Source organism: Stegastes partitus, unplaced genomic scaffold (genome assembly GCF_000690725.1).
Source record: "Stegastes partitus isolate 25-593 unplaced genomic scaffold, Stegastes_partitus-1.0.2 Scaffold31, whole genome shotgun sequence".
Taxonomy (NCBI): domain Eukaryota; kingdom Metazoa; phylum Chordata; class Actinopteri; family Pomacentridae; genus Stegastes; species Stegastes partitus.
This window is the reverse complement of record NW_007577762.1, coordinates 357,467-372,130: the sequence shown is the minus strand read 5'-3', so window position 1 is coordinate 372,130 and position 14,664 is coordinate 357,467. Positions and strand designations below refer to the sequence as shown.

At 41.6% G+C, this 14,664-nt stretch overlaps 1 protein-coding gene across 1 annotated transcript in view; it reads right to left on the bottom strand.

Annotated features, from left to right (window-relative positions):
• The window catches only part of syde2 (synapse defective 1, Rho GTPase, homolog 2 (C. elegans)), a 54,336-nt gene that overhangs the window by 17,176 nt on the left and 22,496 nt on the right, over nt 1-14,664 (bottom strand). Inside the window, exons 4-5 of the mRNA XM_008299623.1 lie at nt 11,974-13,112; nt 4,272-4,398 (exon numbers count right to left, since the gene is read on the bottom strand). Coding sequence (XP_008297845.1) covers nt 4,272-4,398; nt 11,974-13,112 — 1,266 coding nt within the window. The remainder of the gene's footprint in view (nt 1-4,271; nt 4,399-11,973; nt 13,113-14,664) is intronic.

The following is a 14,664-nucleotide window of genomic DNA, read 5'->3' as shown; positions in this document are numbered from 1 at the left end:
ACAGATATGTCTGCAACCAGTCTTCGATTCCTGACCTGCAGTTTAAGACATTCCCTGACACCCACGCAGGCCTGGAGCTCTTTGTAAAGTGGTTGCCTGCTTCCCTGGTCAGCCCAGAGTTCAGCTAATCCCCCATGCGTGAGCCAAATACCATCTGTGTTTGTTCGGCAACAAAGGGGGCACTTGTTAATGACTTTCCATGTCTTCACTGGAGTACTGCCAAGGGTGGGGGGCAAAGTGGGGAAGTAGGCTATGGAAAAGACGAGTCAGGCAAATTAAAGACCACAAACTAAGATCAATAACCGAGCTGAGCTCTCAACCAGCAGAGCTCAGGAGGCGCTGGTTTCTTCATAAGGAGGCGAACATCTGAGCTGCTTTCCCATCATGTGATCACGTGGAAGTTTTGATTGACACAAATGCCAAACATGTTTTTATCAATATTCTACGACACTAGACTCTTCTGTGTCATTTGTAATTTTACAATGAACTGCGATTTAAAGCTTGTGTTGCAAACATCCTGAGGTCTGCTCAGCAACACAGGCTGCAGGTGCTGCCAGTGTCACAAACAAAGCAACCAAACAGCCTGACTGACCTTCATTATCATATCAAACTATTGAGAGAAACATTCCTAAGCATTTAGAAAAACACCATCCAATACGTTGACTTTATTTTTTATCTATTAAAGCAAAATCCCAACACAAAGGGCTCCTGAGAGACATCAACAATGCCATGAATAAGCAAGTGGATGCGTGATATTTTAACATTTAAAGCAAGCATTGCCCTTTTCAGATTCTTGTGATTTATCTGTAACACTGCATTTTCCAAATATTTCAGGAATGTTTAAGATATTGATTAGTTTCTTTTGCTCAGCTGACATCAAACTGTGTAAAAGCTCCAAGACTCTGCTCACATCTACAGAATAAATCAGAGAAACACTTCAACACCTTATTAATTAAACTGCTGAACTTTTTTGTGAAATATGCTAATAAGCTTTCTCACTGAGAGATAATTGGTGGCGAACACTGATATCACCTTCATGTCTGCACACTGAGGTGTTGCTCATACGACACCTCGGCTGTTATTCGTCTCCACACAGTCTGTAAAGACTAAAAAGAGTAACTGCTGATCACAACCTGCTGAAGGTATCGCTGCTTGTCTGGATTTTTCACAGCGTGCTGCTCATGTTCATGACACCTTTGTGGATCTTTTGAGAGAATAGTGCGTTTGAAACAAAGGCTTGTGATCTGAAACAATGAAGGGCCACGCACTGAGCATGTTTTGCAAGCTTTGGATTGAACTCTGACCCCTGGATAATCCCTTTCACTGCCTCTGCTTTTAAATTAGCCGTGTGACACGCCAGTTCTCTCAGCTCATCTGTTAGCTGTTCACCTATTACTAGTCCACACTGTGAAGACTTCAAACTTAGTATTATACTTCAATTATGCATTCATAGACTGTGAGGGTTTTTTTTTTTGCTTTATGTTTGCGTTTGATGCCAAACAGGGTGTATATTGTAAAAACGGTACGCACAGTAAACTGCAGCTTCAGCCTACATCCTTTTGTCTGCTGGCATTTTGGAGTAATGTGTGACTTTTTATGCTTCATTTGATCATTTATTATCTTACTGTCTGAATTTAATGTAAAAATTCAGCTTATATTTTAAAATACTGTCTATTAGAGGTATAATCAGGTCAATCAACAGGTGAGGTTTTACTACATTTTTCAGCAAAGTGTGTTTTAAGACTGAACCCATGACTCTAACATTTCTGCAGCACTCATCTGCCTCCCCTCCCCCTGCCTCTCCCTCTCTGTCCTCTTCCACTCACTCAGGCCCATCTGCACCAGCAACTCGCTTGGCAGAGCAGATTTAGGCAGGGAGCAAAAACCAACAATCCTCGCTGGTGCTGGCCCTTTTTTTTCTAACCCGCTCAACTGTTAACTGTGTTCTTTGCCCTGCCATGCAAATGCATGTGGATCAAAGCAGGCATGATAGGACGACGCCTATACGGGGCCTCTTTCCAAAACCAACAGCAGCTCCTACAATGCCCAGGGGTTTCCATGGTCTTCCTCCTTTTGTGGGAGTAAAAAAAATCATGACCAAGTCATTTTCTACCACTTTGCCTCCCCCCTCATGTCACACTCTTGGAAACATTACTCAATTCAATGACACAGCTGTTTTTGTGAGACTCACTGATTCCATTTTCAATTTCAAAGCGGTAACAGAGTGGAAAGAAACTGCGACTCACGGGAATCTGAGTGGCATTTAAATTAGCGGCTTTGAATGATGACACACAAGATGTGCCGCGGCGGTTTTTCGGACAGTCGCACAACTTCAGGATGAGTTGTTTACATTTGACAAGACAAATCCTCTGACTTGACGTGACCTCTTTGGGACAGTACAAAGCATGTCTCAACCACAAACCTGAAGGAGGAGGAATGACCTGAATGTACAGGATGGTCTGATTTGTGTGTCTGTGTGTGTGTGTGGGCCTTTCCCTCAGGCTCTGGTCTATATGTTGACTGCTGGAATGCTTTTACTACAAACAGCAGACTCACACACACACATGTGCTGACCTATCTGCAGCGGTCACACCAGTTCAGACACGTTTGCTGGATTGGATCAATACTAACCTCAGACAGAGCGATGCCTTGTTGGTTTAGTTATTTCTGTAGATGTGCGAGCAAAAAAGAAACTAAAACCGCCAGTTAATTCATCGATGAAGTGATGATCACAAATCAGTTTTACCATCTGTTTAACAGTCTGATCCTCAAGTTCCGGGACATTTTCCGCTCCTGTCACATTTTTACTCACTATGACCTAATTTTTCAAGCAATACAAAATCTTGTACCTCTATGAAAACAGAAGGACCATGGATAGAAGTAGGGAGACTTCAGAGATGTATTCTGCAGTATGACACATTTATAATGTCATAAATTGAAAAAAACTGGAATCACACGTACATGTTTTTCTAAGTGCCTACAGATGTTTTTTAGCACTGGAAAAAAAATATGGCTGTACATACAAGAGATGTTTTACTCATTATATTTTTAATTTGTTTCCATTTGTGTCTCCTCCTCTGCTCTTTTATACACAGCCTGCAGTTCAAATGGTCAAATGAATGAATGAATGAATGGTCCCTGAATTTTGGTCACGTGACTGTTGAACTCCGTCTTAGCTTCTCGGTTGCAGTGAAGAGTGCAGAATGTTTTGTATTTTTTTATCAGAATGTGACTGATGCAAATCTTTAGCTAAATTTAAATGAGAACTACAGGATGAAGCAATTTTGATTAACCCTATTCAGGACTTTGGGGGTTTTTTTGGACCCCAGGCCATTTGGTTTAGGTGACAGGTATTTTTTTTTTGTTTTTTAAGATTTTTTTTTTTTAAATAAAAAGAGGGGTATTTGTCTTGCATTTGGAACCAAAAATATGTCAGTTTAACAGAAAATGTATTTAACGTAGTCTAAAAGTCTGTAATGAATACCAACAAATATGTTGCACATATTCTTTCTTGGGGTCCAATGGACCCTGAAAGACCTTCTACATATGGCAACATGAAAGTCCTGAATAGGCTTAAATATCTTGATTTTGAACTTAGATTTGGTTCCTTCTCCAAACAGAACTATGAATCACACCTGATTAGTTTAATGACCGTCAACAGCTAAAAGTCCAACTATTCTTGCTGTTTGTAAAGATTCTGGCTCTGACAAATAGTGTGTTTTTAGCAATTTCTTAAATGACAGCATGCTTTTCGAAGTTTTTTGTGAGTTTACGGTTCCGAAATTCAAGGGATTCTTTGAGCAAAAAAGCCCAAAATTCACTTAGTTCCAGCTTTTCAAATGTGAGGACTTGCTGCAATGTTTTTCTAACATCCCAAAACTTTTAAATCTGAGCTCATGCTCTGAAAAAAACTGTGACAGGCATTTTTCACCAGCTTCTTACATTATGGACCAGAAGAATAACCAAGAGGGTAACGATGATAATGGAAAGAAGCCTTGTGTATGGTTCATTGATTTTATCTGGGACAGTCTGTCTGCTTCACAGGAAACCTGCATGTACTCAACGTTTTGTACACTTAGCTGTGTATTATGTCATATACAAGTCAAGTGCAGGTAAGAGGGTATTTTGCAGGCAAACAGACACCAAAAGGACACCAACCCGTCTGAGAAAGCCATCTGGTTAAACAAGCGCCTCCTGATTAAAATGAGTGTGTGTGTTGATCCTGAGCTTTGTTGGTGTCTTGTGTTCTCTGTTGCTGGCGATCATTTTACCTGTGATGACGTTGATGTCAGGATAGGTGTTTTCACACAGCTCCACGGCGTGGCTGTCTCTCTCAAAAGCCTCACGCAGCTCCTTCTTCACTGCCGCAGAACCACACAGACGGTACAAACCCACCACCTGGAAACACACACACAGACACACAAGTAGGTCAAATAAACACGCGCGGCTTCAGCGTCAATCAGATGACAGCGAGGTAGACACTTTTACAGCCCTATCGATCAAGTTTTACATCTGCACTCAAACAGTGAGCTGGACGGCAGCCAACAGCACTTTCACAGAAAACTCGCATGTCTCCAAACGCTTGTCTGTTTTATCTCTGCAAAATGACAGCTGACAAAATTGTCTATATTTCTAATAACTCCATCAAGACTCACTTTTTCATGGGACACAGGAAGACAGGAAGCTGCTTGGATTCTTACAGCAGAATCAGTAGGGATTTAAAATACTCAGCCTGATACAACAGAATAAGGACATTTACCAACTTTATTTGAATTTTTACCTCTAAAGTGTCACAAAAGCTTAAACAAACACCTGTGAGATGACTGATGTTTGACATTCTTTTCGTGCTTGTTTTTATATCACACTTCAACTTTTCTAGATGAACCGTATTTTAACCAAGCTACTGTTATTTCTACATATTAAGCATCTATTGAATGTCCATACTAAAGATGGATCCTTCGTATGTTGCCAATCATGAGGATTTACTTCACCTATTTGAGTCTTTGGGGGTTTTTTGGTGGAATTTTCCTTATCCAAACTAAGGGTTTGAGAACAGAGGGTGCCATGTGTACCTTGTAAAGCCCTGAGAGAAACCTGGGCTAGACAAATAAAACTGACTCGACTGACCACCAGCTGCTTCTTCTCAGCTGAGACTGACTGACGAAAGGCTACAACAACGTTTAAAGAGAAACATTTTCTTGCCGAACAGACCACTGTGGCAGGTATGTCTAAGATCTGAGTCACACAGGCTGCCAAATGATTCAGTATCTATAATCATCTATCAAATTAAATAAAATTTATTTATATAGCATGTTTTAAAACAATCTGACCAAAGTGCTGTACATGTTATAAGAAAGGCAACATTAAAAATATGTATTAAAAAAGCAAGACAGAAAAAAAGGATGAAAACGTACACAAAAAATTGCACGTAAAACAAAATAAAATTAGAAAAAAACTAAAAAATAAAACAGGACAACAGCTTGTAGAATACATTTTTACAATAAAATAAATGTAAAACGCTAAAGTATTAGGACCATTAAGAGCAAACAACAGCCACTGAAAACGTGAAGTATTTTTTGTCAATAGAGGAGGAACATGTTTTGAAAAAACAAAGATTACCTAAAGTTTGATAAAATTATAACCAACTTAAACTAATAAAGTTCAATCGGCAAAAACCTGAACTTGCATTTTAACGCTGTATTCAACTTTTAAAAGTCAGAAGACAGATTCTGTAATATCAACAGCAACATCTACCTAACCTTGGCCACTATAAGTTACTGATCACACCAAAGGAAGCAGGTTGTTTGGTCACACGTGCGTAAAGATGTGTTTTACTGCCTGTTAACTTTTCATTTGTAAGAAGACTTTTGCATCATTTTTACACGAAGGCAGGACTGTAACTTCTGACACTTACAAAATGAAGGTATGCACCAAAAAGCGGTGTCATAAAGTTTGCACCTAGCCTCTTAGTGTCGGGGTTAGAGATAAAAGGATGATTTTACTGCTTATGAAGCCAACACATTATCTGTATGATGAGCACTGTGGAGCCACTCCGGCTACCAGTGGTAATAAATGTAAACGCTAAACAGTAAAGATAACGGTAAGACTTGTAAAAAAGAGTCACAAAGTCGGCAAACTGACTCTGAATGTTAAACAGCAATATCTATCTGCAGTGTTTTAGTATTTACTACCATTAGGCACCATAACCAAAGACAAGCTGTTTAAGTTGCAAGACGAACACCGACTTGAGTATATGATTAAAAGCTGCACACTTACTTAAATGCTGCTGCGCATTAAAAACTTGGCCGGCTCCTTTAAAAGTGAACAAAGTGATATGCTGTCAGAGGTCTGATAAAAGTGTCACATCCCTTTGAGTGAATGGATAAACACTGAGCTCCTCTAAAAAGCCAGGTGACAGCTCAGCATTAAAAATGAAAGCGCTCGGCTATAAAGCATTTATGTTTCTTTACCTAAGCCTCCAGAGTGTGACCTAAAGGAACTCCAGACATTTGATAGTTGAAACTCGGCACCACTGCTCTCCTTGTTATGTTGGGATTAGGCCCGGCTACAGACATACCATAATTCCTCCTACATGTGTCTGTCTGGTATGTGGCATAGCAGACCAACTGGTGTGGTTGCCCCGGTAACGTGTTAAGTCAGTGGGCTGTGAATGGCGGGTCGGGTCCGGTTCCACACAAACACACACACACTTGCACACACACTGCCGGCCTTTCCGGGCTCCAGCGTAGGAGCGCTATAATGTCTCCCCGTCCCACCGCACTAACTATTTGTGAGCTCTCGTCTTCGAGTGGAGCAGCGTTTTCTAAACCTCACACGAGAGGGAGAGAGGAGGACAGATTAGGCAGGGATTTGGCTTTGTGTGCGAGTAAACAGAAGTCACTGGGCACAATGAACAACAAGTCCATTCAGAAAAAAAAAAAGAGTCTCCCTCTTTGAGAGAGAGCCGAGTGCAGGCGGGGAACAGCTGTTAGCAAAAAAAAAGAGGGCTTGCACTTATGCACTGTGGCTGCCGGGCAACACAACAGGCAGCAGCAGCCAAGACCTATATGTGGAATAAAGCAGGCGCAATAACCCCCCGAACAATAAGTGTTCCCCCGACGGGAGAGTGGATGCTCGTTGATGTGATGTTGGTCTGGGATTAGCTATAAGAACTTATAGAAACACAAAAGAAGAACACTAGAAATAACGAAAAGTTGACTGCACTAATGCTCTTGAGTGGTCAAACAAGTTGGGAAGTAATTATCTTTTAACTTTCATGAGACTATTAGACTTACTTGGATTCCTCACAAATGCACACATACTTTAGGGGAAGATGCGCTTAAACTCAAGCGCATGATGACACAAACAAAAGTAGCTCTGCACATAATGACGATTTTTATAATCAATTACTCTGCTAAATACTTTCTCAAATAATCAATACATTTATCACCTATAAAATGCCAGAAAATGAAATGAAAATGCTCAATTTCATACAGGCAAAAGAGGCATCCGTAAATAATGGACGTAGGTGATTTGTTGGCTTTTATACTCAAAAATAAATCACAATAAATTTCTTTCAGTACATAAATGTGGCTGAAAAATAGAATAGAATAGAATAGAATAGAATAGAATAGAATAGAATAGAATAGAATAGAATAGACTTTATTCATCCCAGACCTGGGACATTATTGTAAACAGCAGCATCCAAAAAACATCGAAAGAAAGCACAACAAAATAACAATAATTAAGCAATATGCATCCCCGGTGTCCGCACACAGCAGGTCCAAGGCCCACCGTCTCCAGTTGGGCAGTCCACATACTGGCAGAATGTGGGGAGAGTGGTAGAGAGCGAGTGAAAATCATATCAGACCATCAATTCCACTGAAGTGTCACTTGCCTGCATCTAGTATGAATTCTAACAAAATGTTTTCCATATTTGTCCACATGAACAGAGTAGTTGAGCAAAAAATTGTAAAAAAAATAAAAAATAAAAAAATTACTTAAGATCAGTGAGTCGAAATGCCGTATTACGTGTAATAAGTTAATACGTTTTTAAAATCCATCAATGTCAAAGCATGCTGCTGTGCTTGTTCTATGCAAAACTTGTCAACCTGTTGTAGTGTCTGCTGTCTCTTGGGGTCAGTGTCAAAAACATGTGGAACAACCTGAAATAAAGGCTATTATGTATCGTGCTGATGGTTCTTATGCTTTTGCCCCTGAACCAAGTGATACAAACGGCGGGCAGGCTTTCTGAAAACCACTGCTGGGAGGCCTGGTACATCAGCAGTCACAAGCAGTGCTTATAAATGCATGTAATGTGCATTGTACCCAGCAGACCCTTCGAGGAACGCAACCCAACCTGTCAACCAACCAGTATTCAGCAAGGGGTGACATGCTGTTGGCTGGTTTGAATTGGTTAAAATTCTACAAGGACAGAGTTTGGCCGGAGCAACACTTTCATTGTCTTCGAGTACGAGAGTATTGTACTTTACAGTCTGCGTGATGTAAATTTTGTCACCTGCCTACGTCAGTGAGAGCCCACATGGACCCCTCCATGTATGTCTGTTTGGACAGTCAGCGCAGTGACGATGCTAAACCAGTAATCTGCAGAACACATAGGCTGAGAGGAGTCCTCGTCATGGACTCCAAGCAACTAGAACATAAACCTACGCACAAACAGACACCAATACAGAACCAGAACTCCACATTTAAGAGGACTTTCCTTCAGTAAATTTTTTTTAAAAAGGCATCACAGAGCATTTATGTAATTTAGATCTATGCATGAAAGCCATAAAGTCTTCTTTAAAAGAAAGATGAAGCCAACAATGCTATTTCTGTGTAAAAAGAGTCTTAAAAGGTGCATCTGTGTAACTGTTCCCAACACCCATGTGCCCCTTTTACGGTCATGTATGTCATGTATGTAGGTTACTGGGATAGCTCCTTTTAAAACATGTCTCCTTTAATGGGCCCTGAGAGCTCATATACATAACTCCAGTCTCTGACACAGAAATTAGCTGCTGTCTTTTGAAATACCCACAATCACCCACGGACTTAAAAGCTTGTAGACGCCCTAAGGAAGCGCAACTCTAAGAAAACCCTGAGAGAGAGTCTCCATCAAACATCCACACAATCATTTGTAAAGGCACACTGCTGGCCATGCATGCTTTTGTGACACAACCTGCAAATTCCTCTGGGATCTGGTGTCAACCCCATCCTAACCCCTGTCTGCCTGCAACCTGGAGGAGCCCTTACACTTGATCTCAGACTGATAGCATGTACAAAGTCTACTCTGCATCTCTGTAATGAAAAAGCAGCAAAACCGAAGAGGGGGGGGTAGAGAGATTAGACGAAACGCTGTGAGGGACAGAAGACAAACATTGTTAGACTGAGTGGAACACAGACGGAGGGAGAGACAGAAACAGATAGGAATCACAGCACAGCAAGACAAAGAGCTACATAAAAACAGGGAAACTGAGCTAACAGATTAAAAAGTAGTGGCTAAGTAGAGTTACAGCTGCACAGTTAAGAGGCCAGTCAGGTGAGATCGGCCACAGTGCAGCCAGACAATCTGTCCAGAGATGAATGGTCCTTAGAGGGCTGAGCTTAGCAGCAATGTGACATCTTATATTTGTGCGTGTATGTATTGCACAAACACAGCATAACAGAATATTCCACCAAAGTAGCGCTGCGCTCCTCTAACACTCCTAGCATGTGAAGCAAATTCAGTCTTGAGCTGTTGGCCTCAGGCAGGGATGAGGAGTGGGATAGGTAAGGTAATGTAGGAGGTCTGCTAAGATCACTTCTTTCCAGCTTCACACTCACAAACTTGTATTCTTGAATTTCACGCAGTTCCCTCTGGAGCCTCAAAAAACTCTATTCAGCTTTTTCCACATATGCATCAGCACTCAACACTAGGAAGCAGACTTTGATGTGCAAGTTTTCCTTTAAGAGCGTGAACTGTGTTTCCCTCAAGACTCCACAACTAATATGTTTTCTTCTTTTGAACTGGATTTGGTAAAGAATGCAGATGAAACTGAAATAATCCTCAAGGGGAAATATGAGCAGACCTTAACAATTCAATGTTTGCGGGACATTTAAAACCCTGTTTGCTTATTGCAGGGTAAACCTGACCATTTAGAATCATGTAGTGAGGAAAAAACGCTCAAAGGGACAATTTTGATCTTTTACGAAACAAAAATCCCAGATATTTACTAGATGAGCCTCTCAAATTTGAGAACCAGCTTAAGTTCTCCATTTTCTGTTTTTGTAAATGCGACACCTTTGAGTTTTGTGCTCACACTGAGCTCTGGGAACATGATGTTGACAATTGTTGCTATTTTTGATACTTTATGGACTGAAAGATTTAAAGTAATTAAAAGGTAATTAACACATTAATAAAATTTTCAAAACTTGGAAAATATAACTAATAAATAATGCAGAAGGCATAAATGTGGTAAAATAAAACAGAAGGCAGAACTTGAAAATACAGTCGTCTCCCTATAGCTGTTGTATACTAAGCCCCTCCTACTATATGGGCACATGCATGTGCTTCAAACATGTAAAAACATTATTGCATTGGACTGCTAAAGCCTAAAAACAGGGCCAATAAGAGGTGCAGAACTCTAGTGTTCATTAGGCCACAAAAAGCATCTAAAATGACATCAAACAAATACTGCCTACTTCAGCTTTAATGGATGTTAAAAACACTCATTGGTTGCTTTACCAACTATGAACTTTTAACTTAACATTAACAAATAAAATCATTTGTTACATTTGAAATCAAACATTACATTACTGTTACTACTTGTCCTGCACAGGTGGAAGCGGGTTGGGTTTCATTTCAAGGACAGGCTCTAAGGAGACACCTAATGTTTGCCTGTTGGCCCCGGGCACCCGCTGCCCCTGGCATGCCCCCCTACAGTGATCAGTCAGTGGTCGGACACTTTTACTGCCGCTTTCTCAGTTCTAATTAGGAGAAGCGCTGCTGCCTTTCTCTCGTCTCTCTGTTCGGGGCTGATGTGCTTCAAAGAGCACATGAAATGTGTGTGAGACCACATGATCCAGGAGAACACTCCATTCCCCCGTCGTCATCACCGCCACCACAGCAGGCCTCTTAACTCGGAGTCTTTCTCCTCTCTGAATAAAAGAGCCAATCGCCCCAGGAAGGCAGAAACTCTGTGACATCATGAAGTGTGCTACATCTCTTCTCTCTATTCAGCTCATGCCAGTCAGTCAGCATTATTACTGGCTGCAGGGGAAGCACTCATGTCACAGCATACGGAGCTAAAAGGATGCTGGATGATTTCTTCTGCTATTCTTACGCTCTCACACAAAAATGCATTATATAAATGTATCCTACCAGCCTTCCTTTCAATTACATTCCTATCTGCTGTCAATTTACAGAACAGGATTAGCCTGGCTTTTATCCATGTTTACTTTCATGCAATATACTTTACACATCTGAAATTATCAGTAGCTCAATCTATAACTGTCATGTATTCTTCATATATATTTTTAAACATTTTTATTTTATTTTAAGGATGCAAATGTGAAAATTTGCTTCTTTCCTTTCAAATTCAGTCTTTGGATTATGTTGTGGTCTGGGCTGTGTTATTCATTAAAAAAAAGATTAATTAATTGGGAAACGATTTAGCATGAGGGTTTGCTGCTTTTCCATTTTCCATCATTATAAACTGAATCATTTTTTAATTAAAAAAACAGATTATTTTGTCGGCTATGACCTTTCTGTGTATATTTGGCTCTCTACAGGATAAAAAAAAAAAGCTATAGCTAACAGATGGAAGGGTGGAAATTGTGAATCCTTCAAATAATTATCACAAAACAAATGTGCATCACACAGACTAAAGGGGAATAAAAGCTGCAGCACTAATCACAACCAACCAAAACACAAACATTACACTGCCACAGCCACCATCGTCAAAGCCAGACTTATTGAATGTCATGCACACTCACCTGGCAGCCTCTCTTCTCAATCTCATTGATGCACTTGCTTATAAGCAGCGGCACCATCAGTCCTGAGTTCTCCCTCTCCACCACCCGCCACGCCTCCACGCCGAACACCTGCGGCTCCCTGTCCCCCTCTGGCCCGCCGTCCAGCGAGTTCTGCCACTGCTCCATCAGGCTCAGCTTCACGTAGATCAGCCCTCGTGGCTCCAGCTTTACCGCCAGCTGGTGGGAGCGGGTCACCCTGAAGAGCGCGGGCAGCACCACCGTGCCATGGCAGCAGACGCGGTTGCGTCTCGGCGTGGGCTCCCAGCTGAACACCACCAGCTTCAGGTGCTGGGCGTTCTCCAGCTCGATGTTGAAGGTGTGGTCCATGTCTAGGAAGGTCGTTCGACAGGTGAGCAGAGCGGTTCGCGCTTTGTTAACCGAGTCCACCTGGATGGCACAATAGACGTCTCGAGAGTCAATGCGTGGAGGTTTGAGGTCCTCAGCACCATAAAAATGCAAGCTCATCAGTCCAGAGATGTACTGGCTGCACTTGGGCTGCTCTGTGAAGCTGTAATGGCGGAAAGCGTCTATGTCCAGCTCTGTGCCATTGAGTCTGGAGCTTCCACTTCCTCCCTCTGTCTCTTTGCCTTTCCCTGCCTTCCCCTCTGCCGAGCCATGTTTGCCAGATTTGGCCACCAGCTCTGGTGAGTCACCGTCACTGAGGTAGCCACCTTTACTGGCAGACTTTGAGCTGCCGTTACTTTTCTTCTTACTAAAGCTGTGCTGTGTGGACACGCTGCTGTCCAGGTGGTAGCGTGAGATCACATTACGGCTCGCCTGCCCGCCTCCAGACGCAGCTAATCGAGGAGGGCCTGAAGTCTGGGGGACAGCTTCGGATCCACTGCTGTTGTTTCGGGGGGAATGGGCCCTGGGCTCTAACTGACCGCCTCCATTGCTGCTGTTACTGCTGCTCTGGGTCCCCTTGACGCTGAGTTTCCGGCTGAGCTCTGGGAGCTTCTTCATCTTCATGGAGATCTTCCTGACGGTACGCGGGGACTTTATCTTGTCTGGGAAGGACCAGTTGATAGAGCTGCTCTTCTTGGCCGGGTTTGGGCTGGAGGGAGGTGAGAAGCCAACGGCATTGGGCAGGTCAAGAACATCTGCAGAGAAAATAACAAGGACAGAGAAAACCTGATTAAAAGGGGTATCTGATGCATTTTGGATTTTGATTTTTCTGTAGCTGACACTTGGTAGAAATGTTTAAATATTTTTCTTTCCAAAATCTTTGGCAGGAAAAATGTTTAGAAAGCAATTTTTTGTAGGAACAAATGGGTACCACCAGTCACAAGTTCTTAAAGTCACTGTAATCATTGGTTTCACTCAACAATCCGCCTTACTCCTGTGATTACAAGTAACTGCTCAGATGTCCAGAGAGGACAGACGGGAAAAAGAAGATTAAAACCAAACGCTAAGTGTGCATGAGCCATAATTTACAGTCTCAGTAAAGTGCTACACCTCCATGGCACATCATCAAGTGATTAGGTTTACAAGAAACCCCGTAATCCAGTGACTGAGATACATTCAGCAGGCAACGCTTCGTATAAACACTTCAGCACTATATAATACTGTTACAGTCTATATATGTAAACCTAGACAGTCTTTAAGTTAATTAACACTTTATGAGAAAAAGGTTAAAGAAATGGGTTTTATATGAAAAACTGCAAAGTTTTAATAAGTCCTCTTTGCTCTTTAAAGTGAAGTTAATTCAATCAAAGTCCAAGGAAATTATAGTGGAACCTCATTAGCAGCAGCTCCTGCAAAAACAGGGATCTATACGCAGAAAAATGTCTGTCTAGAGACAGCAGCTGCCTCAGGGCTGAGCTAAAGTTACTCAGTCATTATTCAAGCTGAGAAATATCCATTTGGAGTGGACCTTGTAGGCAGCTCTCTCTAACTAGACGTCTACATGAACGTGAAATTTCAGCGTCTATGGTTCAATGCAGGAGTGACAGCCATTGTTTAGTCTAGAGAACTGAAACTGTGGTTTTCACCATAACGGGTTGTATCCATGTCATTTTCAACAGATGATCCCAACAGGAGAATAGTTTTTGGCCACTTTGGCAGAAGGGCAACCCAATAGTGACACATTATCTCTCGATACAAATGTTAAAGCTAATGTGCAGCTGCCAAATTAGAAGTATGTCTATTTGTTATGGCCATCTGGGAAATCTAGACAAATATTTGCTCTCCTTCTAGCTCTGCTTTGGTCTCCTCCAAGGAATTAATTGGTCTTCAGTTGCTGAATGCTCCATTATGATCACTAGCTAGTTGTTAACAGAGCATAAGCTGCTCTGTGCACTCAGTCTGAGAGAGATATCCAGATCAGATATTCAACTTTTATTCCAATTATCTTTTTTTTTTTTTTTAACTTTATTCTCCATTATTTAAAAAAAAAAAATAAAAATTCAAAAAAACAAACACTTAAAAAGGAGTTTTACATTTTCACTGCTGATTCCAAATACGCATAGTAATTTAATCCATCCATTATCTATAAACCGCTTCATCCTCACTAGGGTCGCGGGGGGCTGGAGCCTGTCCCAGCTGACTTAGGGTGAAGGCAGGGGACCCAGTCTATCACAGGGCTACACTTAGAGACAGACAACCCAGCACACTCACATTCACACCTACGGACAATTTAGAATCACCAATTAA